This window comes from Maylandia zebra, linkage group LG4 (genome assembly GCF_041146795.1).
Source record: "Maylandia zebra isolate NMK-2024a linkage group LG4, Mzebra_GT3a, whole genome shotgun sequence".
Lineage (NCBI taxonomy): Eukaryota > Metazoa > Chordata > Actinopteri > Cichliformes > Cichlidae > Maylandia > Maylandia zebra.
Genome location: NC_135170.1, coordinates 19,430,012 through 19,455,889, shown reverse-complemented (window position 1 = coordinate 19,455,889; position 25,878 = coordinate 19,430,012). Strand labels below are relative to the sequence as shown.

General features: G+C 42.3%; 2 protein-coding genes across 8 annotated transcripts; one reads left to right on the top strand and one right to left on the bottom strand.

Annotated features, from left to right (window-relative positions):
• Positions 1–820: 820 nt before the first annotated feature.
• rfx1a (regulatory factor X, 1a (influences HLA class II expression)) lies at positions 821–21,169 on the bottom strand. Of its 7 annotated transcripts, none has more exons than XM_076883109.1 (19): positions 20,912–21,169; positions 17,330–17,707; positions 13,324–13,433; positions 13,140–13,235; positions 12,630–12,905; positions 12,282–12,379; positions 11,727–12,165; positions 10,846–11,027; positions 9,010–9,129; positions 8,617–8,750; positions 7,113–7,231; positions 6,658–6,764; positions 6,370–6,521; positions 5,745–5,842; positions 5,259–5,408; positions 4,667–4,875; positions 3,355–3,508; positions 3,216–3,261; positions 821–3,125 (listed from the first exon to the last, which is right to left on the bottom strand). In XM_076883109.1, exons 2-19 carry the CDS (start codon positions 17,685–17,687, stop codon positions 2,965–2,967), a joined length of 3,009 nt encoding a protein of 1,002 aa, XP_076739224.1. In that variant the 5' UTR covers positions 17,688–17,707; positions 20,912–21,169; the 3' UTR covers positions 821–2,964. The 7 variants fall into 7 exon arrangements, with proteins under 7 accessions (XP_076739224.1, XP_076739226.1, XP_076739228.1 ...); XM_076883111.1 differs by having other exon boundaries at positions 10,846–11,021; XM_076883113.1 differs by having other exon boundaries at positions 10,846–11,021; positions 11,778–12,165; positions 20,912–21,167.
• Positions 20,661–24,724, top strand: rln3a (relaxin 3a). The gene is made up of 4 exons (XM_024801112.2): positions 20,661–20,923; positions 21,986–22,073; positions 22,708–23,056; positions 24,153–24,724. The coding sequence occupies exons 3-4, from the start codon at positions 22,897–22,899 to the stop codon at positions 24,434–24,436; spliced, it is 444 nt and encodes a 147-aa protein (XP_024656880.1). The 5' UTR covers positions 20,661–20,923; positions 21,986–22,073; positions 22,708–22,896; the 3' UTR covers positions 24,437–24,724.
• Positions 24,725–25,878: the final 1,154 nt, after the last annotated feature.

Below are 25,878 nucleotides of genomic sequence, written 5' to 3'. Positions count from 1 at the left end.
TCTGCGAGGAATGTTTATAGCACCTTGTTGAATTAAGGCAGCTTAAAAAGCAATAGTGGCTCCAAACCAGTAACTAATGAAGTGGCTGCAGAGTATAATATACATGCCCAGCAACAGCAGGGCATGTATTATATTATAATACATGCCCTGCTGTTGCCAGCCATAAAAGAGCACTTGAGGGAAAACACCACTAGGGGTCACTGTTAGCTTACCTGACGTGATACGTAAAGGAGGGTCTCTTGACATAAATGACATGTTTGTGTGTCTCTGAGCCTCATTAGGTGTGGCCACTCATGGTACTTTGACACTTTATGACACTTTGCAGTCATTTACTTGCGCTTTTCTGCTTTTATCTGAATATTGCTCAGCTATTTATTGCAAAACTTTAAAATCCTGTGTGTACCATGGGACCTCGCACATGCAGAAACACTGCACCAATAACATCTTTCTCTGCTCTGTACCTCTGATTCTTCCACCTCTGCTGTTCTCAGTGAACACGCTCGGGTTACCAGCTGTCAAAAGTTGCCAGCACAATTGATCCGTTTCTGCTCTGCTTAAAGCAGGCTGACTTTTGAGTTTCAGGTATTCTGCGTTTCCTGTTCCAGTGTCTTATTTATACAGCAGCAGAAGTGGTAGCAGACAAGTGTGTTCGTGTGAGCGTGGCCCAGGAAGTCACGGTCTTGTTTTTTTTTTTTTCAGCCAAGGGTGTCAAATTTAATAAGAAAGTGACTGTTTTTCAGACAGTAACCCCGCCCTTACACTGGTAATGACTACAGAGATGATAAAATCAGACTCAGAAACCCACGAGAGATATCCGGAGTAATTTTAAAAATTCTTTAATTTATATCTTTAAAATTAAAAACATCTGAATTGCATTCTACCACCTCCAAAGGCACAGTCATACTTAGAGCAGACCAAAATTCAAAAAACACTGCCACTGAACATCTTTTTTTTTCTCATTTTGTTTTGTACATAAGAAACAACGCACTATAAAAATGACGAACATTTTTTTCCTTTTTTAGTGGGTAAACAATGGCCATTCTGCACGCTGTAGATCATTAAAAGACTGGAGTGATATGTACTCAGCTGTGGTAGCGCTAGACTTCGTATAAAGGATGATGTGCTGGTTTGAGGCTGGCAATGCCTGTGAAAAAACACGCACCGCTATTTATAGACAGTATTGACAGAAATGAAAAAGGAATATGACAACTGATCTCAATGAACAGTGTTTTAGAAGCAAAACAAAGCCATCGGGCATGAGAGTGAGAAAAAAAACATAGTGAGACGAGGGGAATGAGATGAGCGGTGGTGGAGGACTGAGCAGATCTCTCACCTCGGTCGATTTCTCTGAATCTCACCGAGGGGTGAGAGACATTTGCATGAAATCTGACGCCTCCATCTCACCGTTTTAAAAAAAAAAACAAACAAAAAAAAAAAAACACCTCGAAGAAAGTGAGGGGGGAAAAAACAAACAAAAAAACTTTTAGACAATAAAGTCAACATGTGCAAAGAGGCAGGGCCTTACTTAGCCTGTGAGTGGAAAAGTCATCAGATATGAAAGAGGATCGATAACCGAACGTACAATCACAAATCAATAATGCACACGAGGGTCGCTTACAATGTGTGACAACACAGCACCGTACACTGCACAAGAGGTTCACTTAGTGACAACGAAATTCAAAATAGTGGATAAATATACAGTAGAATATAAGTATATCACCGTTCTTACTCAGGCACAGTTCTTAAAAAAACAAAAGAAAGAAGAAAAATCAGCGAGGATCAAAGCAAACCGGTTTGGCACCCAGAAACACACAAATGTGGGGAAAAAAAACAGAAACAGAATGAAATAAGGCAAAAACATAACGAGTCGAGGGCAAATGAGGGCACAGAGGAACTTAATGGGTGGATAGGATTGAAGCACTTAAACATAAACTATGGTACACGTACGGCACTTCTCTCTCTCTCGTGGGAACCAGATGTTCTTGTTTTAAAAAAAAGGAAAAAAAGAGAATTTTTTTCTTGCAGCAACTAACAGGAGTTCCTACTTCACAGCTGGAGCTTCATCTTTACAAGTGTTTGTGGCAGCTGAGGTAGGCACTCCGAGAACACGAGAGCTTCTCTTTTTTCTTTTTTGTCTTTTAACAGGTGAATCACACAGGAAATCTGCACACGCCATCAAAAAAAAAAAATCAAACCATGAATGCTCTAGAAAATATCTACACAACAGTCACCACTCGGCATGAGTCACGCAAACAGACGCGCACGACCGGGTAAAAACGCGTGTTCACTCGGCCTCTACAAATAACAGCAGAGCGGTGTGACCACAGTGCTCGTACAAGCTGACACACACAAAAAAGTCGCCTGCTGTCTTTAAAAAAAAAAAAAAGCAACAACAACAAAAAACCCTACGCTCCCACAAAGCGGTAAATGAAGTAGTGACTAAATTCAAACACCGCTTACGGTCCGCTCCGCACACAAACACACCGCAGTACCTTTTAAAGACCACTTTGATACGGCAGTGACAGTGGTGGGAGGGCGAGCATTCGTTTTACAGCAATGAGAGGGAAAAACAGCGAGGCTGCGGCGCGATGAGGAGATAAACGAAAAGAAGTGCCTGGCTTTAGTTTGTTTTGTTTTTACAGATTCATACAACTGAAGGTCCTCTCTGCATCAAGAGACCCTGGGTTTCTGAAGCCACGTCCTGTTACAAAACGCCACTGACTGTGGGAGTAATCAATGGTGGCGACAGGCGGTTGTGCCATCCGGGCAGCAGCAGTTACTGACTTGAGTGTGTTTTGATTGTGTGTGCCTGAGGACTGCACGCAAACAGAACCATATGCAGCGAGAGTGCACGCGGGCGCACCTCAACAAGCTCTATATACAGGTGTCAGGGGGTATAAATTACTGTTCTTTGTACATCGGCGTGTGTGTCTGTGAGATCAGCACATGTCATTTACACTGCGGCTAGTTGTCAGCTGACCCGGTGGCGAAGAGAACTCTCTGGTCAGTTCTGGCCAGCTTGGCAGGCGGCTCCAGAGACTCCTCTCCGAGCACGGCCCCGTCTGAGGGAAGGGACAGCTCCTGACCTTCTTCATCACTCTCCTCCTCCTCTTCTTCTTCCTCTTCTACAACAGACAGCATAACAGAGATGGTTACCAGCAAAGCTTAGAGCACAGGTGTCAGTTAAGACGAGCTACAGCAGAATCAGTGCAGACCTTTATCCGGATCCAGCTGGTTCAGACCTCGGCCTAAGCTGGCAAACTAATGGCAAGAGGGGATTTGGTTAGTGGTGTAAATGTGGCTTACACTATTATATGAATGTATTTGCATTTCTGGATCCGTGTATGTTGATACCTCTCCCATAACAGCAATGGGGGTCTCTCCTTTAGCCTGGGCCACTCTGTGCTCGATAAGGTAGTACATGTACTCGTCGTATAGCAGACGAATCAGGTGAAAGGATCCGAAGCTGGCGGCACTCCGCAGGGTGAGGTCTCTGATTACCATGGAACTGAGGAACAGAAATGGGAAACAAGCCACTCTTCATACATGTACCACTTCTCTAACTTACAAACAGAAACTGCTTTTTTCCTCTATCTCATTGCTTTACTGGGACAAGGTTGACACCACAAGTCGAGTCGGTGACTTATTTACTCAATTTGAGTATTTGATAAGTTCCTTCAATAAAGCTGTGTGATGTGGGGTGGTTTGGATTTTAAATTTCAGCTCTGCTATTTATTCCAGACAGGTCTGAGAGCGATTCAGAGCCTTCGGATTTCCATCCAGTCTCCAAAGGAGGCAAATGAATGGCAACTGACTTGTAATGACCTGCTTGACTAAGACCCTGCTTATGGGATGAGCTTGGTTTTATATATATTTATATAAATAAATAAATTAAATTCCCCACTCGCCCTTTATCCTTCTTTATCTTTATCCTTCAAGCTCATGTCTCTACCAGAGGCCTAGGAGCTTGAGGGTCCTGTGCACACACACACACACACACACACACACACATATATATATATATATGCATATCCTTGCTTTTTTTTTTTTTATCACTATGGCATATGTGCATAGGAAGGTATATGGATGCATACTTACGATTACAGCATAGAGGTGGATGAGGATTATTGTTACTGTTACTTTTAGCATTTATTTAGGAATATGGTTATAATGAGTAGTACACTCATCCTTTTATCTCTACTATCCTAGTGATTGTTTTCTAGTTTGTGTTGTTATTGTAAGTATTCTATGTCCTTGTCTTGGTTATCACTTTTTAAACTGCTCTCTTGTTTTGTTAATTTTAAAAAATCCAGTCATTTAAAATTTGGACAGTTTTGATGATTATCTTGTGATTATTACAGTTAGCAATGACTTAACAAAGTACAGACTAGGTTTGTTTTAACTTCAGGACTAAAGCCTGCAGCTCAAACTGAATACAACATCACAAAAAATAATGCAAACTGACAAAGGCCATTTTAGCCCTGTATACTTCAGCTCTAAATTGTGCACTCGTACACTCCTCCTTCATCATTTTTACCAGACATTTAGCTCAAAAGAGGAGAATAAAGATCCAACCAAATCAAATCTATCAACACAAATAAAAATGGACTCAGAAAAGGTCAGGAGAGGCAGAACTTGGAATTCATTCTTTCTGACTGCTCCCCACCTGTAAAAGGACCACTTGAGCAGAAAGAGCTTGGCAGCTTTAGGGAAAGCAGGGCTCTGTTGGTAGGGCTTTAGGACCTGGGAGACCACACCGTCAAGCCACGCGGCCCACTGCTCCAGTGAGTTCTGCTGCTGGAGGGTCAGCTTGAAGTCCTGCTCGAGCCGCTGGACCACACGGTCTTCGCACCGGCACACCCATGAAGCCTGCTCCTACAAAAGCACAAACAGGGAGAAAAAGGCAAAGTGTCATTATAGGGCAGTCACATCTGCACCAGTAAAAGAGGCTGGATGACCTTATATTTATAAACAGCAGCAGATGATGGAGCTTAAACCACGCACTAGCACTAAGTTTACTGTTCAGTATCTGAACATATAATCAGGTGGAAGAAGCAGTTTCTTAGAAAAACCAAGTGAGCTTCCTGAACAGTAAAATAAAAAAGAGACACTATGACGGAAGTTGGATAAACAAATAACACATGAAACCTCAGTGTAACCACAAGCTACAGAGTCAGCTGCAAAACCAAAGCGGCATTCAACCACTGACAATGTCATCAGCGCGATTTAATGAGAATGCTGCTAGACACTGAACCGACCTGGACGTTGGCAAAGTCGACGCGGTTGAGGTCGGACAGCATCTGATTGATCTGAGCCGTGTTCTGGAGGACAGCACGGGCTGCCTGGGCCAGGTGGTTCAGACTGGTGTAGCGGCGCAGGGTCTGAGCAAAAGCATTGGCTGATGTGACCTGAGAGAGGAGGAAGACGACGGGTCAGAAAAAGATGCATATCAATATTTTCACAAATATCCGTATATAACAGATGTTTTCTGTGATAGCTGCTCACATCTGCTGTCATTTATTTACTTTGATGGAACCTCTTTTTTCCCTTCTTCACAAAAGCTGCACCGCAGAGCTTTTATATAAATTCAACTCTAGCTCCTGCTCACAAAAATCTAATAATGTCTGAGCTTAGAGTCCCACACAATAAGACGATGTTTTTGTCATGCCTGAAAAGACTGTTTGCTCCATGGCTCAGAAAACAAGCGGTTCCATCAGCGCCAAGCTAATAATGGAGGGCTTTACCTTGATGCGGACCATTTCCTCAGGGATGTTCATCATGGCATTGGTCAGCCAGCTCTCCAGGCTCTTGGCAAAGTTGCGAATGGCTTGAGTTAAGGCACCTGTGGGCAGAAATGGGTCTGTCACTGCTAGAGTGGGAAAACGATTATCTAATGTCTAGACAATTAGCCAAGGTTCTGCTGGTCAAAGATTTTTCAATTTTTATTTATTTTCTTTTTGGCATTACAGCTGAATAACCAGACTTGTATCCACTTTATGTGGATGTGGAACATTTTTTTCTCTGGCAGCATTGTGATGGGAAAGAAAATGACGAATATTCAAAAGGGAACTGTTCAAGGTCTTAAAAGTTAAACTCTGACTAAAACTATAACCGAAACCAGAAGAAATAAGTGTAGCTGCCAGTAAGGGCAGCGCAATGGGTACACGTGATGGAAAACAGTGTATTCTTTCACTACACATCCAAAAGGCTGTCAGGAGGATCTTTGCTCCCTAGTTGGCTCATTTCAACAACTTTAAATTGGCATTGAGTTTTAGGAATAGCTCTTTATTTGTATAAACACACTCTGTAGGCACGGATAAGCATGCTTACATGGTTCACTACATAATCAGTCTTCCTATAAAGCCTTACTGGGGATGGGTCTGAGGACATCAGGGATGAGGATTTCCACCAGGCCCTGGTAGAGGCTGTTGTCACAGTCGCGGCTCCAGCGCAGCACTGGCTCATATTTGCACAGCAACACCAGGCAGGACTTAGGGAGACGCTTCTCTGACTCATCGTGACTGCCGAGGCGCACACACACGCACACACAGTTTGTATGGAAATAGTAATGCTACGGCAACAGACAAATGTTTTTACTATCTTAGGACACAATCTGGATCTTGAATGAACGCCTGCCTGTGGAGTACAATCACTCACACGGCCAACGTGGCATCTCCGGCCTGACTTTGGCTGAACCTCCAGAAGGTCTTCCACAGAGTCTCCACTAGGGTAAACTGCAGGTTAACCATCACATCGAGAATAGCCTGAAAGAACAGAAAGAAAAGAATCCATACATCGAAGAATCGAAGACTGAGGACAAATAGATTATTGGGGTGGGGGTAGTGGGGCAACTGGAGGAACAAAGGAGAGGAAAACAACATTCTGCATTTCTGGATTTTGCTTTCAATGTGGTCTTCCTAACCTTAAAACTCATCTTCACCACTACATCTTTAAGAACTTGACATTTTGATCAAATTACAGTCGGTTTTTCCCACTAAAAGGTTATAATTGGTGTAATTTCATTTAGAGTAGTCCTGCAGTGATTCACAGAAAGGAACTACACACAAAGGAAAAACTTCAGTAAATAGTCAGTGGGTTCCAATTTCGGTTACCTCACAATGTTCTCTGTACAGCAGCTGAAAGCTCTTTATGTGCTCCAGCTCAATGCCCTCTGGCAGAGACTTCCCCTGGAGATCGATCTCTGGGAACTCTGGGAGAGCTCTGGATGCATCTGGACACAGGACAAAGGAGCAGTGGATACTAAGAGAGAAATCCCATTAACTGCACAGAGTAATCAACATTTATGTGAATGCCACTAAATGTGCTTAGATGGACATGCCTGTTGTGGTTTAGCTCATAGTAGGAGGGATGTGGCATTTAAATGTTGGTAATGAGATTGTCTTTTTACATTATGTTCAGATTAAAAACATATAATCCGTCCATCCATTTCCATCTGCTTATCCAATTCAAGACCCTGAATTGGATAAGTAGGTAGGTCTCGAACAAACCTGGACATATTGCCAGTCTGTCACAGGGCAAACACACAAAGACACAACCATTTAAACTCACATTCACACCTATGGCTAATTTAGAATCACCAGTTAACCCAGCCCCTCTAACTGCATGTGTTTGGACTGTGGGAGGAAGCCAGAGAGAACCCATGCAAACACGGGGAGAACATTCAGACTCCACAAAGAAAGGCCACAACCAAATATGCTAGATTCAAACCCAGGACCTTTTTGCTGTGAGGCAACAGTGCTAACTACCATCCTGCCTTACACATATAGAAATAGCCATCCATCCATTCTCTTCTGCTTATCCAATTCAGGGTTGAAAGGGGGCGGGGGCGGGGGGGGGGGGGCTATTCCAGCTGTCTTAGGGCAAGAGGTGGAGTACACCCTGGACAGGTCGCTCGTGTGTTGCAGGGCTAACACATAGACATAGACAACCATTTGCACTCACGTTCACACCTAAGGGCAATTTAGACAAACACGGGGACAACCTGCAAACTCCACACAGGAAGATCCTGTCCTGGTGATGAAATTGAACCTCCTTGCTGTGAGGCTCTGAGTGTTAACCACTGCACCGCCAGCACAGCAGCATATAGAAATGTTAAACATATATCAGGTGTAAAAATCCCATCATGCTATCAAACAAAGGAACTACGCAATTCAAGTAAACACAGCAGCATAAGTATAGCCCTGTGTGCTATATGCTTACATAAATAGGAAACCATGCCTTATATACTTGTAATAAACTGTTACAGCAGATTCTGTTACTGGATTTGACAGTCCGTTAACAGGGCATGGAGGTCCTTGCTGCTAATAAAAATGAAGGCTTCCCAAAAAGCCTAAAACCTAAAGATGAGGAGACACACTTTGTCAGGCCAAATTAACAATTTACTTCACAGGGAAAAGCAAGTTCAAAGACTGGTGCTGTGTCAGGCACAGCCCATGCACTCTAAACAACCACATACTGTAATGCAAGGTCCTCACAACAAGCCCTGAGAGCTTACAAGAATATTTTGCTTGCTCACTCTTGTGACTCAACCAAATTAACATTAAAAAAAAAAAGCAGCACTCACTAACAAGTGTGTTCATTGTTTACTAAGCTCACCAAGGAACTGTTGGTACTGCTGAACCTGGGTGCTGATATCCACGTGGCCCGATCCCTGCTGCTGTTGCTGCTGCTGACCTGCTCCTGCTGCCGTTCCATTGGTCATTCCTTCCACCTTATGAACAGGCTTCAACCTGATAGGTAGGGAGCGAAAAGGCACATCAGGCATTCATGTCTAGACAAAGGTGATAAATAATGAAGTGAAATGAAATTGTAATTCAGTCTTATAATAAGAGCAGCAGATGCCCAGAGCCGCGAGAAGAATGGAAGACATGGTGTGAGAGATGGAGAAAAAACAGGAGCCGGTGGCAAAAACCGTATGAGGTAGAAAAAAGGTCAACTGTGTAATGATAGAGAAGATGCGCTTGAATGTGTAGACATTTCTGTGGATACCTCTGTTTCTGTGAGAACGGCTGTTGCCTCATAGCCAGGTGTTGTTGGTCTTCCATCAGCCGGAGAAGAGAAGAGCCCGCTTTGATTCTCAGCCCATAATAGTGGTATTTAGAATTACCCCTAACAGGAAGACAAATGTGGTTTGACTTTTATTTTTAAAAGAGCCTAACTCTATAGAGAGCATAGTGTTTATGCTGTCTGTTTAAATGTATGTTAACTCCATACAAGCCACATGTATAGTCTTACTATACACTGAATTAGAATTTCATAAAACACAAAGTATTTGCACCCATAGCACTAAATACTTTTAAAAAGTCATTTCACTAGCTCACTCACTCTCCCACACACATGCTGTCTGTCTTCATCACTACCCACATGTCTTCCTACACAAGGCAAACATTTCCCAATGCTCCAGAGAGCTTTATAGATGTTCCTAGAAAAATTAAAACAAAACAACACAAAAAAAACTGCATTTCTGCTGGAAACTAATTTAAGGTACACCAATCAAGCATAACATATGACCACCTGCCTAATATTGTGTTGGTCCCCCTTTTTCTGCTGAAACAGCCCTGATATGTCGAGGCTTGGGCTCCACTAGAGCCCTGAAGGTGTGCTGTGGTATTTGGCACCAAGAGGTTAGCAACAGATCCTTTAAGTCCTGTAAGTTGCGAGGTGCGGCCTCCATGGATCGCACTTGTTTAACTAGCACAATCCAAATTCTTGGGAATTGGGAGGCCAAGTCAACACCTCAAAATTGTTGCTGTGCTCCTCAAACCTCAAACCAACCAGAGCACGTTATTCTGCTGAAAGAGTCCACAGCCATCAGGGAGTACTGTTTCCATGAGAGGGTGTACTGTGGCTATGCAGCCCCACACACAACGAGCTGTGATGCACAGTGCATTCTGACACCTTTCCATCAGAACCAGGATTAAGCTACAGGAACGGTACCGTGGCTGCATCAAACCACAATCAGCCTTGGCCGCCCATGATACTGTCATCATAACAGTGGTTCACTATTGTTCCTTCCTTGGACCACTTTTGATAGATGCTTACCATTGGAGACTGATAACAACCCAGCTCCAACCCAGTTTTCTAGCCATTACAGTTTGGCCCTTTCAAACTCAGAGAAATGCTTTTGCTTCTTGCTTTTAGCACATCGACTTTGAAGACAAAATGTTCACTTGCTTCCTGATGTATCCCACCCACTAACAGGTGCCACGGTGAAGAGACAATCAGTGATTTCACTTTACCTGTCAGTAGTCAAATCTTATGCCTGATTGGTGTGTGCATGCATAGCATTACGCACGTCAGTTACATGGAGACTACTGGTGTCTGGTGAAATGAACGGAGGACTACTGGGTTTGTGCTCCTGACATGCATCACTGCAGCAGAAAAGGCCACAGTGGAATGTGTGATGTGTTTGTCTGATCTCTCCTCTGTGGTCTTCCTCTTCTCCTCCTGCCTGGCAGCTCCATCTTCAACATCTTTTGTTCAATATATTCACTATCCGTCCTCTGCAGATGTTCAGACCATCTTAGCCTTGACTTTCTAACTTTCAAAACCACTCAACTTAAGTTGTCCCTCTTGGTCACTATCAATGAAAATCCTAGCAACTCTGCCTCCTGTCTTTTTGTCAGCATCACCATCTCAAAGCCATAAATCATAGAAGTTCCCTCTACCAACTTGTAAACATTTTCCTTCACAAACCCTTAGCATTTGTCTCCACCCACTCGACCCTGTCTGTCCTGTCTTCTTCACCTCTCTCTTTACTAATGGATATAAATGGGTTGCATATATATTTTTTACCCTATGAGTTTGGGTGACTACACAGCTTACCGAGTGCCCAGACGCCGTGTGCGTAGCCCCATGAACACAGATCTTATGAGTTTCCCGAATGACGCAGCATTAACAGGTTCTAGCTTCTGCTCCTGGCAGTGCAGCAAGTAATGGCAGTAAAGGGTGGAACGGGGCAGACTCACTCCTTCAGCTGTCTCATAGTTGTCCAGCAACCACTGTACCTGACACACAGGCAATGGAACAAAGAAAATAGCTGGTGCAGTTAGCAAAGCCAGCATATACAGATATACAGAAAAACATAGAGCAACAGATAAATGCATAACTATTACCACACATATCACACCTTTGAACAGATACATGTACATGACATGCACACAGACGCACACACGCACACACACACAGATTTCTCTGGTATTTGTATTATACAAACGCAAATCCATTCGTATTTACAGTCCGTCTGTCATTCAGGAATGAAAACACAAATACATCTGTTTGCGTGCCGTGGCATACAACTTTGGTATGCAATGAATCAATGACCTGGAGTACTGATGGGATGCCGGCCAGACATGTTTTGGTTATGGCCTTATGGGGGTTCAATATGATGAATTTGGGATGAACAGTATAGTGTCAAGGCATTTCAGGCAAATTAAAAATGCCCCTCATTACATGCACTGCAATGGTATGAAAATGATGAGGTCATGGTTTTGTTTTCTTTGAGGAAATCACAGTTAAAGCAAAATAAATAAATAAATAAAATTTCAGCTAACATTTTTTGCTCCTAATCTCCAAATTGTTCACTTGTGTTTTCCACTTTGACAAAACTCAAACTATGACGTCATCAGTGTGCGCCACCAAAAGGGGGGGTTGTGTGGATGAGAACAGAACGAGAAGAAATTCCTGCGCTTGGCGCCTCTGCATACCTTCTTGTCTGCCGACGGCACGCTACTCTCCTCGCCCTCTGTAATACTCACAGTGGCCGGAGAGGCGCGGGCAGTGTGTGAGTAGTTCTGACTGTTGCCAGCTGCCGACCCGCTGCTGCTGCTGCTGCCGCCGCTGCCCAGCATGTAACCCCCCTGGATCACATAACTGCCTGCCGCGCCGCCGTTGGTCCCTGCCCCTTCTCCGGCCCCGTTGGTCGTGCCGCCTGCCGTCACCACTGTGGCCCCTCCCCCCGCCGCGGTGGTAGGCTGGGCCACGAACATCGAGACGCCCGCTGTGGTGCCGGCTGTCACGGACACAGTCAGAGGTGTGCCGGGCGTGGAGGCCTGGGTGCCGGAAGTCGGCTGACCTTCGTAATATGGAGCGGCGGTGGTCTGGGTGTACAAAGGGGTGTCGGTGTAAGGGAAGGTGCCGGAGCGACTGGATGAGAGACATGCAAAGATGGGTTACAAAACCAAGCAGCCGAAGAAAGAAGTAAGACAAAGAAAACAATAATTCTGTGTGGACAAGTGTTAGAAAATGAGGTTCATTCTAACATGGTGCTGGTGGTGTAGTTGTTGTCTTCTCCTTCAACATACTGCACTTGATTGGTGTACACATGTTGCACTGGCACTGATGTGAGCTGCTGCTGGACCTAAGGAGTGAGCGCGCACACACACACACACACACACACACACACACACACACACACACACACACACACACACACCAAAATCCAATAAATCCTCAGCCATCTTGTTGAACCACATCAACTCTTTTATCCTTTAGAATCTTAATATCTTTCATGTCCGGCCTTGTTTTTGCACTACAAACATTTCTTATACTGACAGCTTCTCTGTCCACTCATCTTTGTAGCAGCAGATTCCCTCGTGTCCCTGACCTACTTGGAAAGCGGCGGTTGCTGTGTGCAGAGGTGGCTGATTGGGACCTGAGCTGAGGATGGCAGGGTAGCCTATCTCTCTCTCAGCATGCACAGAGAGCATGCACAGTGACTGCCAATACTCATCCAAGGGGAGGTAGACGGGTTTGCAGCAGTAGCCGTTTACGCAGTCTGCTGACATCCAGGCAAGGCAGACTGACTCCTCTGCCTCATGACGCAGCTGCCAATCTTCTAGTTTCCTATCCCTGACTAAACCGGTCACCTCCGTGCTAAGGGGAAGCTGAAAAGTTGCAGATTTGACCACAGAAACGATGAGCTGACTAATACTGAGCCAAAACACAAGGAAGTTGCAAAGTTTTGTACGCATCACAAGTCACATTGATCACACATTTAGTGAAGTGAAGCTGTGATGACTAGCTCGCATTTACACACTGGTTAGTGAAAGCATAAGTTATTTTCAGACATCACGTATATGCCATCACCACTGACAAACTCCACTGGGAGTTTGGCTTACCTCCTGGGTGATGTGGACAGGCTGTAGACTGGTGACGCTGAGCTGTGTGCCTGGCTCAGTTTTGGCAATCTGGGAGGTGGCCTGCACCACTGACCTCTATTGAGATGAAGAGAAGATTCAAGAGCAAAGAAAACAACATAATATAACATAGACGGACATAACCATGTATGTGTGCAAATTTTACCTGCTGAGCTGTCTGCACCTGCTGAACAACTTGTGTGGGGACTCCAGTCTGCACCACAGCTGGAGGTGGACTGGAGTCTGACACACTGTCATTTGAGTGAAGGGAACCCTCTGAAAGATAAAGAGGGTATCTTAGTACCTGCACAAATTAGTGATATTATTTCTACTTCATTAAGCTGATCATACACTGCCTCTCATCTCTTGCTACAGCTGATTAATAATAAAGTGGTAACACTAATGGTGTAATAAAGCAGATAAAATCATGTCTTTAAACACATAAAAGTATGCACAAATCAAAAATCTCCCACCTAAAAAAACATTTGCACTTAATTATTTGTCAACTTTTTGCTTGAAAAACCTTTATGAAAACTAATGATAGTAATAAAAAAAAACAACATCTTTTAAAGACACAATTAAAATTGACCACAGAGGATAAGCCTGTGACTGTAACACAGTTTTACTTCATTCGCCACACACCCTTATACCAAACTGGGATTATCCGGTATGTGAGCCGAGCGTTTTTGTCTTTACAAATACTTGACTGTACAAGTCGAATTCAATAAGTCGGGCAAAATCAGGTATTTCTGCTGCAGCTAATTACTAGTTTACTTACCTTCCACTTCTAGAACCTGTGCATTAAACTCCATGCCTCACCCTTTTTGATTTTGTCCCTATAAATCAAATCTGCTTTGTCAAATAAAATGATGAGTCTGAAAAACCCCTTAAGATAAATTCTCATCATCCATTGTGAAACACCTCTGACTGGTTAACTTCAGGCCTTGCGCCAACAGATCTTTATTTGTGATGTGTTATATGACTGTGGGGTGGCAGATAGAGACATATTTACACAGTCTGAAGCAAGGAACTTCTAGGACACTTGTGTTATGATATAATAGCTCTTGTCTAGACTGTCAACATTTAACTTTAGTAATCACACTGTTAAATGGATACAGTCTTATCTATCAGATAGAAAACAATGCGTGCAAATAAAGAATAGCAAGTCACCCTATCTTTACTGTACGCAAGGTGTCCCCCAGGGTTCAATTCTAGGCCCCCTGTTATTTTCACTTTATGTAAATGACTTGCCTAATGTGTGCAAAAATGTGGACACATCCGATACGTATGCGGATGATACGGTAATTTTTACGCAAGCCAAAACTGCTGATGATGCCGCCCATCAGCTTTCACTGGCATTACATGATTTACAAAAATGGCTGAATGACTCATGCTTGTGCCTTAATTTTAAAAAGGCCGTATCAATGTTTTTTAGTAAACCTAAAACAACCGTGGCTGCAGTAAAAGTTTGCTTGGGTGCACAAGAATTAATTAATGTTGAGGAATTTAAGTATTTGGGAGTGCTACTAGACTAAATTATCCTTTAAAAAACACATTGAAAAAGTAGTGAAAACTGTAAATGTTAATATACAGAACTTTAGACATATCTGCACATCATTAACAGACACAGCAGCGATTACATTCCTGCACTCAATGATACTGGCTCATATTGAATATTGTATTACAAGTTGGTCCTATACGAGCTCTGCTGCTATTGGGACAATTGAAGTATGCTACAAAAGAGCATTGAAAATATTAGATAAAAAACCTTTTTCATATCACCATTGTCAAATTTTAGAAAAATACAAGTTTTTAAATTTTACTAATTTCAAATTATTTAAATCTGCCTGTCTAATATACAAAGTTATACATGGTCTGGCGCCTCCACCAATGAGTGATTTTATTAAACAAAAGTCTACCAGTGTTGCCGGGTCTCAACTGACTCGAGCCACTGTTAGAGGTGATTGTGAACTGGCATTCAGGCGGACCACCTTTTCACAGAATGCTTTGTCATATCAGGGAGTGAGATTCTGGAATAGTCTTCCACTGTCAGTGAGGGAAAGTACAAGTCTCCCCATCTTTAAGAGTCACTTAAAAGGGCGGCTGAGGGACACACAAACATGTAATCATGTTTAATAATCATGTTTTATATTGGACGGGAAAAAGAGTTAGTGTATTACAAAAAGGGAAACAACTGTTAGTGCAATGGGTGAACGCAATATCACGATGGTCAGGGCATGTACAATACTGGGTTTTGTGCAATATAATTGATGTGTTTCCGTTATTGTTATTGTTGTTGTTGTTGTTATCTATACTGTCCTCTGTGTCCACTCTCCTTGTCACTGTTTGTGCTACAGGGAGTGCAGAATTATTAGGCAAATGAGTATTTTGTCCACATCATCCTCTTCATGCATGTTGTCTTACTCCAAGCTGTATAGGCTCGAAAGCCTACTACCAATTAAGCATATTAGGTGATGTGCATCTCTGTAATGAGAAGGGGTGTGGTCTAATGACATCAACACCCTATATCAGGTGTGCATAATTATTAGGCAACGTCCTTTCCTTTGGCAAAATGGGTTAAAAGAAGGACTTGACAGGCTCAGGAAAGTAAAAAACAGTGAGATATCTTGCAGAGGGATGCAGCAGTCTCAAAATTGCAAAGCTTCTGAAGCGTGATCATCGACCAATCAAGCGTTTCATTCAAAATAGTCAAAGGGGTCGCAAGAAGTGTGTGGAAAAACCAAGGTGCAAAATAACTGCCCATGAACTGAGAAAAGTCAAGCGTGCAGCTTCCAAGATGCCACTTGCCACCAGTTTGGCCATATTTCAGAGCTGCAACATCACTGGAGTGCCCAAAAGCACAAGGTGTGCAATACTCAGAGACATGGCCAAGGTAAGAAAGGCTGAAAGACGACCACCACTGAACAAGACACACAAGCTGAAATGTCAAGACTGGGCCAAGAAATATCTCAAGACTGGTTTTTCTAAGGTTGTATGGACTGATGAAATGAGAGTGAGTCTTGATGGGCCAGATGGATGGGCCCGTGGCTGGATTGGTAAAGGGCAGAGAGCTCCAGTCCGACTCAGACGCCAGCAAGGTGGAGGTGGAGTACTGGTTTGGGCTGGTATCATCAAAGATGAGCTTGTGGGGCCTTTTCGGGTTGAGGATGGAGTCAAGCTCAACTCCCAGTCCTACTGCCAGTTTCTGGAAGACACCTTCTTCAAGCAGTGGTACAGGAAGAAGTCTGCATCCTTCAAGAAAAACATGATTTTCATGCAGGACAATGCTCCATCACACGCGTCCAAGTACTCCACAGCGTGGCTGGCAAGAAAGGGTATAAAAGAAGAAAAACTAATGACATGGCCACCTTGTTCACCTGATCTGAACCCCATTGAGAACCTGTGGTCCATCATCAAATGTGAGATTTACAAGGAGGGAAAACAGTACACCTCTCTGAACAGTGTCTGGGAGGCTGTGGTTGCTGCTGCACGCAATGTTGATGGTGAACAGATCAAAACACTGACAGAATCCGTGGATGGCAGGCTTTTGAGTGTCCTTGCAAAGAAAGGTGGCTATATTGGTCGCTGATTTGTTTTTGTTTTGTTTTTGAATGTCAGAAATGTATATTTGTGAATGTGGAGATGTTATATTGGTGTCACTGGTAAAAATAAATAATTGAAAGGGGTATATATTTGTTTTTTGTTAAGTTGCCTAATAATTATGCACAGTAATAGTCACCTGCACACACAGATATCCCCCTAAAATAGCTAAAACTAAAAACAAACTAAAAACTACTTTCAAAAACATTCAGCTTTGATATTAACGAGTTTTTTGGGTTCATTGAGAACATGGTTGTTGTTCAATAATAAAATTATTCCTCAAAAATACAACTTGCCTAATAATTCTGCACTCCCTGTAGTATAATGTGATCACTGTTTTTGTCCTTGTCACATGACCTGTAAATAGTGTCTCTGTATGTTTTTACTAACTTGTGTTTAACACCAACCTGCCCGAGGGTCTGCAGATGGAAATTAGCCTAAGGCTATAATCTGGCATATTTACATTTGTTAAAATGTTCATTAATATGTATTGCCCCTCTTTCTAAAAAATAAATAAATAAAATAAATATTTAATTGGGATCACATGCACTGTTAGTGCAGAAAGCCTTTACCTGTGACAGTAACAACGATGTACTGTGGAGTGCTCTGAGCATTTCCTGACTGCGTGGGGGAGCCCTGGATCTCTGCAGTCACATACTGCGTCTGAGCTGGCTGGGCTTGCACTGTGGACTGGGTCTGACTAGCAGCGGGCTTTTGGGTGGTGATGGAAGCGGCTTGCTCTGTGGGAGTAGTTTGGCCTGTGGGTGTGACCACAGAGGGAGCAGCCACAGTAGTCTGAATCTCAGCCAAAAATTGTGGGGCAGTTACAGGGGTGGAGCTGGCATCAGGTTGACCCGTTGTCACAGTGACAGCAGTCCCCTGAGTTTGGGCCGCTGGCTGGATCTCACCTACGTAGCCTGTAGTGGCCATTACAAGAGCAGGGAATCAGGCTGGGGAAAAAAGAAAACAAGACAACAAGTTACACATTTTCAACCTAAGCTGTTTGTTTTCAAACTACAGGGTGGGCCATTTAAATGGATACATCGTAATAACATGGGAATGGTTGGTGATATTAAAGTCCTGCTTGTGGTACATTAGTATATGTGAGGGGGCAAACTCCTCAAGATGGGTGGTGACCATGGTGGCCATTTAGAAGTCGGCCATCTTGGATACTACTTTTGTTTTTTCAATAGGAAGAGGGCCATGTGACACATCAAACTTATTGGTAATGTCACAAGAAAAACAATGGTGGGCTTGGTTTCAACGTAACATTATTCTTTCATGAGTTATTTACAAGTTTCTCTTTGTTCACAGCCATTGACATGTCGAAGAGGTTAACACGTGAGGAGCGGATCGAAATTGTGTTGATATCTGGTGAACGCGGTAACCGGGTCATTGCAGCAGATTTCAATGCAAGACACCCTACGAGACCACCCATCTCCCATGCTGCAGTTAGCAAACTGCTTGCTAAGTTTCGTGAAACTGGTTCAGTGTTGGATTTGCCAAAATGTGGACGCAAGAAAACTGTCACTAATGAAGAAACATCAGTGGCTGTCCTAGCTTCATTCAGCAAGAGCTCACAGCGTAGCACTCGCCGCATGTCACTGGAGAGTGGCATTAGTCGAACATCCCTTCGGCGGATATTAGCTACTCACAAATGGCACCCTTACAAACTCCAGCTACTGCAGCAGCTCAACAAGGATGACCCAGATCAGCACACAGAATTTGCAGAATGGGCAAAACAAAAATTGGAACAGGACCCTCAGTTCACGCAGAAGATTTTGTTCAGTGATGAGGTAAACTTTTATGTGAATGGTGAAGTTAACTAACAAAACCACCGCTATTGGTCTGACACTAACCCACATTGGATGGATCCCTCCAAAACTGTTGGAACAACAAAAGTGATGGTTTGGTGTGGTATATGGGGTACAACAATAGTGGGTCCATTCTTCATCAATGGAAACCTCAAAGCCACTGGATATTTGAAATTGCTACATGATGATGTGCTTCCCTCTTTATGCACTGAAGCTGGCACGTTCCCTGAGTTTTTCCAGCAAGATGGTGCACAACCACATTATGGGTGCCAGGTCCAAGCATTCCTAGATGAACAGTTTCCTGGAAAGTGGATTGGTCGTCGTGGGCCAGTTGAATGGCCCCCAAGGTCTCCCGATCTGACCCCTTCAGACTTTTATCTTTGGGGTCATCTGAAGGCAATTGTCTATGGTGTGAAGATACGAGATGTGCAGCACCTGAAGCTTCGGATACTGGATGCCTGTGCTGGCATTTCTCCTGCCGTGTTGCAATCAGTGTGTGAAGAGTGGGAGAAGAGGGTTGCATTGACAATCCAACACAATGGGCAGCACATTGAACACATTTTATAAGTGGTCAGAAACTTGTAAATAACTCATGAAAGAATAAAGTTATGTTGAAACCAAGCACACCATTGTTTTTCTTGTGACATTACCAATAAGTTTGATGTGTCACATGGCCCTCTTCCTATTGAAAAAACAAAAGTTGTATCCAAGATGGCCGACTTCTAAATGGCCACCATGGTCACCACCCATCTTGAGGAGTTTGCCCCCTCACATATAGTAATGTGCCACAAACAGGACTTTAATATCACCAACCATTCCCATTTTATTATGGTGTATCCATATAAATGGCCCACCCTGTAGTAGACAATGCTGTGTTAAAAAAAAAAGAGGCAATGAGGCAAATTTAGTACAACCAAAATATAAACAATCATGAATAAGGAGTCTAACTTGTCAATTGCATAGGTAACATTTAAACAGAAGGTAGGAGGTTAAACTCTATCATAGGAATCAGCATTAGATCACGTCTTTTCTAACAATATTAGCCTGTAATAAGCAGCTCATACACCACACAGATATTTTTACATGCTCATTTCTCGCCTAGATGTAAATGAATGCTCGAGGGGGGTGTCTGAAAGTACTATTGTGGCCAGGGCCTCTCAGTGGTGCAACTCATGAGGGTATGCGGGGGAGGAGCATTGATGGGAACAAGCATTTTGGTGTCTCATTACCTGTAATGTGATCGCACCGCCTTTGATGTACATAGGCATGCCCGTAGAACAGCTAGGGAAAATCCCTTACCAAACTGTATTAACGCTACAGTGCTGTCTATTATTTTGCTTTATGTCATGTACACTGTCACCGTAATCCACATTTTTAATACCATAACACAGATAGTTAACTTCTGGCTGTCAATAATTCAAGTCAAATAAACACAGCAGAAAGAAACATTTGTAACTGAAAATGTGTGTTTTCTTCTTTTCAGTTAGATAGTAGGGAGCTTGTTATGAATCTGAACCTGTAAAGGTGTACACTTAGGAGTCTGCGTCAGTGAACAAAGAGGTGAAAGTGAACTGTAACCTAGAAAGCACCTGCAGAACGCCCTCCTTCGCCACGCCCCTTACGTATTAAATGTCCGCCACCTGCCACAGCTTTATAAACTTTCCGTTAAAAGACAGAACGGCATTTTAGTCAGCCTTCAATTTATTTAACTGCTCAAAACTAACACAAAACACGTCCCTCTATTAATTTTACAATCCCAAATTGGCCTCCCTTCTATTTTGGAAGGGATGGGGGCTGTCGCTAGCTTTATGCACCATATGTGTGTCTAGTCAGCTAACGGAGAAAAACATAAAGTGCAAACCCATCACTGACTGTACATAATTCACCGTTAACAAGATGAGTGTCCGTTTATAGTCAAACAGACGTTGGCTGCGAGCGGCGGCAAGCACTAGCCTGTCGTGACAGCCACTGATGCTAGCTGTGTAGCGAGATAGCAGGATCAGGAAGCTAACTGGTCTCTACAACAACCGCCATTTTGTACCTTTTGCATTTGACATCGCCATAACAACGGCCTGCTTGGGTATGCATCTATGGCTGCGTCGTCATGGCAGGCGAAATTCAGAGTCACACAGATGTGCAGCAAGCAGGCACAAACTATCGCACACTAGAAAGCCCGACCGGTTATCAGAATGACGGCTAGCTTGCAGGCTAACCCCCAGCTAACACTGGGAGGCAGTTGCCTGTTATGGCTACTGAAACAACAAGGGGGAAAAGCAATAGCAGAATTCAGCTGAAGCGTTAGAGGACATAAAATGCTACAGATCATGTTAAGAGCTTCACCTCTGGTTCCACGTGTGTATTTCCCACTGGCAAAATATCTTCTTTTATTTTTATGGCGGTTTCAGTTGTTGTTGTTGTTGATTCTCGTTGCTGGGTTCTTGTCGCCAGGGCTACCGTGGCTATGGCGCTTCGTCCTCACCAGGGCAACTGTTGCTACCCACCCGCTCCCTTCCCTCCCCCTTTGCTGTTGTGATTGGCTGAGAGCTGCCAAATTGTCTTAAAGTGACAGCTCCAGGAAAATTTTACTACAAAGCCTTCCACGCCCATTTGTGGAAAATCCCAGAGGTGGAGGCTCCCAGTTAAATCCCAGTGAAAGTAATAGAATTGTTTGTAGTTTGTTTTTAAATTGGAATAAAATCAATGCACAGCCTATATGGACTGTCATTTAAATTGATCCATCTGGCTACATTCATTCAGTGACTTACCCAAGGGTCCATTAGTAGCCTACCTGAAGAATGGGCTATTGATGTGTTGTTTTATTTTAATATGTTTCTTCCTTTTCTTTACTCTCCTTTTACAATAATGTAAATATCAGTCCATAACAAGACATTACAAAGTGTTTTACAAATAAATGAATACAAGGAAACACAAGGCTATATAAAGACAAATTAAAAAGTTTTGAAAACAGAATTAAAAAATAAACAGTGAATTTTGCATTTTTACCTGTCATCACAACACATTACAGGTTATTATATATGTGCATGTGGCATATGACTGCATAATAGTGAGCCAAAGGCAAATTTCTTGCCCTAAATTTCATTTAATGTTCTCATCATACAACATAATTTATACATTTTTTTCCCACACACCACTGGTTTATTTACTGTGGTTTGTAGCATTTTGATATTGCTCCCTTGACCTCCACAGGTTGCCCCAGCATGACAGTGTTTTAACAAGTGTCATGGTGGATACCTTCCCAAAATGTCATTTTGTTAGCTTTGTATCATCACATTAATTACAAATTCAGCACCCCTTTTGTAATTTCCTAAATGAGCGACCTTTGGCTATGCGGATATACAGATAAGAATGTGTTTTATTTGTCTCTGACTCATAATAAGACTTCTGTGTTATCAGACTTTGGAAATGTCACTGGTCCAGTCTCTCTTCTTCAATTCACCTTTTGGCAAAGAGCTAACAGGATGAGTAATTTCCTGCAGAAAAGGTAAGTTCTACATAAAGAATTTTTACGTAGGTTAACTGTGTCAAAGGTGATGTAATGAACTAGGATTGCAAAAACCTGAATGTATGGCTGTAATATTGTTAAATGTCATCAAGACAATTAAAGGCCACATGCGTCGGCAGAACTAACATGTTAATTCTTTAGGGACCATATTTTTTTACAGTGTGTTGGCATTGTTTTTTAATAATACAGTTTTATATGAATTAAATTGGATTTGTTTGAAAAAAAAATTGAACATGTAAAAGTCATTCAGTTTCCAATGGTCTGTGCAGAAAACTACACAAATATGTGCTATACACTGATTAATAACACTATATGTATTTTTTAAGTGCTAAAGGAGATGTATACATGTGTTTGTAAACTTTTTTTCACATTTGATATACAATATGTATATAAAAATGGTTATAATTAGTATACCAAACAGCAATCAAGTAATCTTGTTATAACAGTCTAATTGTGTTTGTCATTGTCAGTGATCTGTACACAATATGGGTTTTCTGGTCTGGTCATTTTATTATATAGAGGGACAAACATTTGCCTAAACTATTAGATTATAGATTCCTCTAACAAACTCATTAACTATGCCACCTTTGGTCTTCTTTTTGTCTCCATAAAGGTCTCCCACTGTATCTCCTGTTCAGATCTGTTCTTCTCTCAGAGGAGGCCTACATGCGCAGTATGCATCTCCTCCTTTTCAGGGGTTCAAACACCTTTATAAAGCGCGCCTGGGTCATCTAAAAAGTCATTGCTTATGCAAAGAGCGAGTTAAACCAAATATTCTCCTCCCACTTCTTGCCTCGCGACTATGTGGAAAGCTGTGGTGCTGGCTGTGTGTCTGCTTGTGGCTGGCGTTCAGCCCATGGATGACCCAGCGTATGGGGTGAAGCTCTGTGGCCGCGAGTTCATCCGGGCAGTCATCTTCACCTGCGGGGGTTCACGATGGAGACGGTCACTCAGGAGTTTAGGTAAGCCCGGTGATATTTCACTTTATTTTTTACCTTTTGCAACCACTTTTAAAATTTCTATTTGTGAATCGAGGTGGCTGTGGCTCAGGTGATAGAGCAGGTTTTCTACCAGTGGATTGATTCCTGACTCCTCCAGTCTCAAGTATTGTTGGGCAAGATGCTGAAACTCACGTTGCCCCGATGCATCTGTCGGAGTGTGTGAATGTCAGAAAGCACTCAGGCATAGATAAAAGCTCTATATGAATGAGTGAATGACACTTGTAGTAGAAAGCGCTTTGAGTGTTCAGCTGAGCAGAGACGTGCAATGTGCCATCCATGACTATGTAAATAATTTAGACTAGTCTTTTTCTGCTCATTTGTGATCATGCAGAGGTATCCAGAGAAATGATGGAAGGAAATCACCTGTAAGTTTAAGTGTAGAATGACTGGCCGGCTGGTTAGAATGGCTGGTTAGCTAGCAATGGATTACATATGATCAGATTACAAAAACCGAGTGACTCCTACTTAATTTTTAGCTTTTTATTATAATTAATGGTAGTATTATTATAGTTGTTGTTCTTGTCTGTTTTTTTTTACCTTATTAACTATAATTTTATGACTTTTGCATTTCACATCTATCTATCTATCTATCTATCTATCTATCTATCTATCTATCTATCTATCTATCTATCTATCTATCTATCTATCTATCTATCTATCTATCTATCTGTATTGTTGTTTAAGATTGAATTTGAGTGTATCCACTGAATTATGTTATTACTTACAAAAAAATGTATGAACTGTTCAGTAAATGACTACAGCTTAAAATGTAATTGCTCTCAGCCCTGAAAGGCTGAGAATGTGATATTCTGAATCAAAGTGCCTTGGTTTTCATTTACTATAATGATGTGCGCTTACTATTCTGAGCTATAAACCACCAAATGTACATTTAAGCATCTAACCCACCAGGCACACTTGGCAACAATCCAGTGGCATCCCACCCTCGCTCCTTCCATCGTATCGTCTCCAGCAATAATGAAATGCAAATAATGCACATATTTTGCTTGGATGCAAGAGAAACCCATTCCTTCATACTTTATTGTTTTTACTCCCACAGATGCTTCAGAGGACCCCTTCACCTCCCCTCAGGATGAACTCTCAGAGGGCTTGAATCACAATTTTGCGGTGGAGAGTCTCCTTCAGAGAAACACAGATCCAAGCTCCGCATCCAGAGACAACCAGGAGGGAGCGTTCAGCCGCTCCACCCGTTCATTCATCACCGAAGAGATACTGGAGGCGCTTCGCAAAGCTGACCGCAAAGGCCGCGATGTGGTGGTGGGTCTCTCCAACGCCTGCTGCAAGTGGGGCTGCAGCAAGAGCGAGATCAGCTCTCTCTGCTGAGGGTCGATATATGCAATCTGAGCGCGCTGGCTGCCAGGCATGTTGTACACCTTAATAAACAAACAGAGACACACATATGCACACGCACTCTTCTTTATTCACTTTTTTGTGAATTTTATATCCTGCGTGTGTCTGTTCAGTAAAGTCTGTTTAATGTCTTTAATTTTCAGTATCAAGTAAATCTTTATGTGGCCAGTATGATATATAAAGAGACACGTTTGTTTTATGACGTCTTTGCTTGTTTTCTTTTTACATTACCAGTAACTTTCTCTGCTGCAACTGATGAGAGCTCAAGGGAATAAAATGCTTTGCTAAAATCATTTGAGAACAAGTTCATTAAAAAACTAACAAACACACTCGTCACATGACACGGAGGGATAAATGAATGGAAAATTCATTACAATCTGTGTTATAACAAACATAAAGTGACAGGTAGATGTGTATTTTTACCTCAGTCCCCAATGCTTACACAGCAGCTTTGCTTCCCATGAAATATGCTGCTGTGGCCTACTTAGCTTTTGAGGCATTTCCACTTCCTTAAAAACATGCTGTAATTGGTGGAAGGGGGGCAAACATTAAAATGTACGATACTTAAGTCACTGCAGCATAAAAATGACTTTTACTTGGGGGAAATTATATTTGCAGAGTCGGTTTCCACAGTTGATATGCTGCTTTCAGTTTAGGTTTTAATGTCTGTTTAGTTTCAGTTTACTATTTATTAGTTTCAGTATTAGGTTTAGTTTAGTTAGCTTTGGGGTTTGTTTTTTTTTAGCTTTGATCACTGATGCTATTTATCTAGGTCAACAAGTTCACAAGGGGTCACAAAAAAGAACAATATCTCATGTCATGTAAACATACCCTCTGGAAATGCATGCACGAAGAGCCTCTGATGCAGGTTAACACATGTTACTGTGATTTGTGTTTTATGTGCCACATATTTTTTTAGTTGGTCTAATGTTATATTAGCTAACAGTTTAGCTTTAGCAAACTGATATTACTATTCTACTGCTCTATCACAAACACACTTACCATCCACTTCATACAGATTTGTAATAAAATGGCTAGTGTATATATTTTTTAATTCAAATGACCATTAGGACACATAGATTTCACATGAATACGTTTAGAGAACTTTCCTATAATGATTTTTAAAGGTTGCAAACAACCTTCAGGATATTCTTTTAAAAAGGAAACAAGCAGACACAAACGTGTTTCTTAAAACAGGTAACAGACTCTAAAACAGAGGGAATTATGGTGTGTTCAAAAGTTTATATAAGCCCAAAATGCTTTATACACTCAGGTTAGTAGCTGTCATTTTAATTAGACACTTTCATACACGTGCTCACGTTTGAGCGGCAGAAATTCAAAACAAAACTACCTCAAAGTTCAGTAACCTAAATATCTTACGCTACTTTTTGTCACGTGATATCTCTCTTTCTTTT

Excerpts from the sequence above, each read along its gene's own strand:
- rln3a (XM_024801112.2), top strand. The coding sequence starts at position 22,897 with ATGTGGAAAGCTGTGGTGCTGGCTGTGTGTCTGCTTGTGGCTGGCGTT. Across the intron at positions 23,057-24,152 it reads ACGGTCACTCAGGAGTTTAG|ATGCTTCAGAGGACCCCTTC; the intron begins GTAAGCCCGGTG and ends TTACTCCCACAG.
- rfx1a (XM_076883109.1), bottom strand. The coding sequence starts at position 17,687 with ATGGCCACTACAGGCTACGTAGGTGAGATCCAGCCAGCGGCCCAAACT. Across the intron at positions 12,380-12,629 it reads CAGCAACCGCCGCTTTCCAA|GTCCAGCAGCAGCTCACATC; the intron begins GTAGGTCAGGGA and ends CTCACTCCTTAG. Across the intron at positions 9,130-10,845 it reads ACACGGCGTCTGGGCACTCG|GGGTAATTCTAAATACCACT; the intron begins GTAAGCTGTGTA and ends TCTTCCTGTTAG.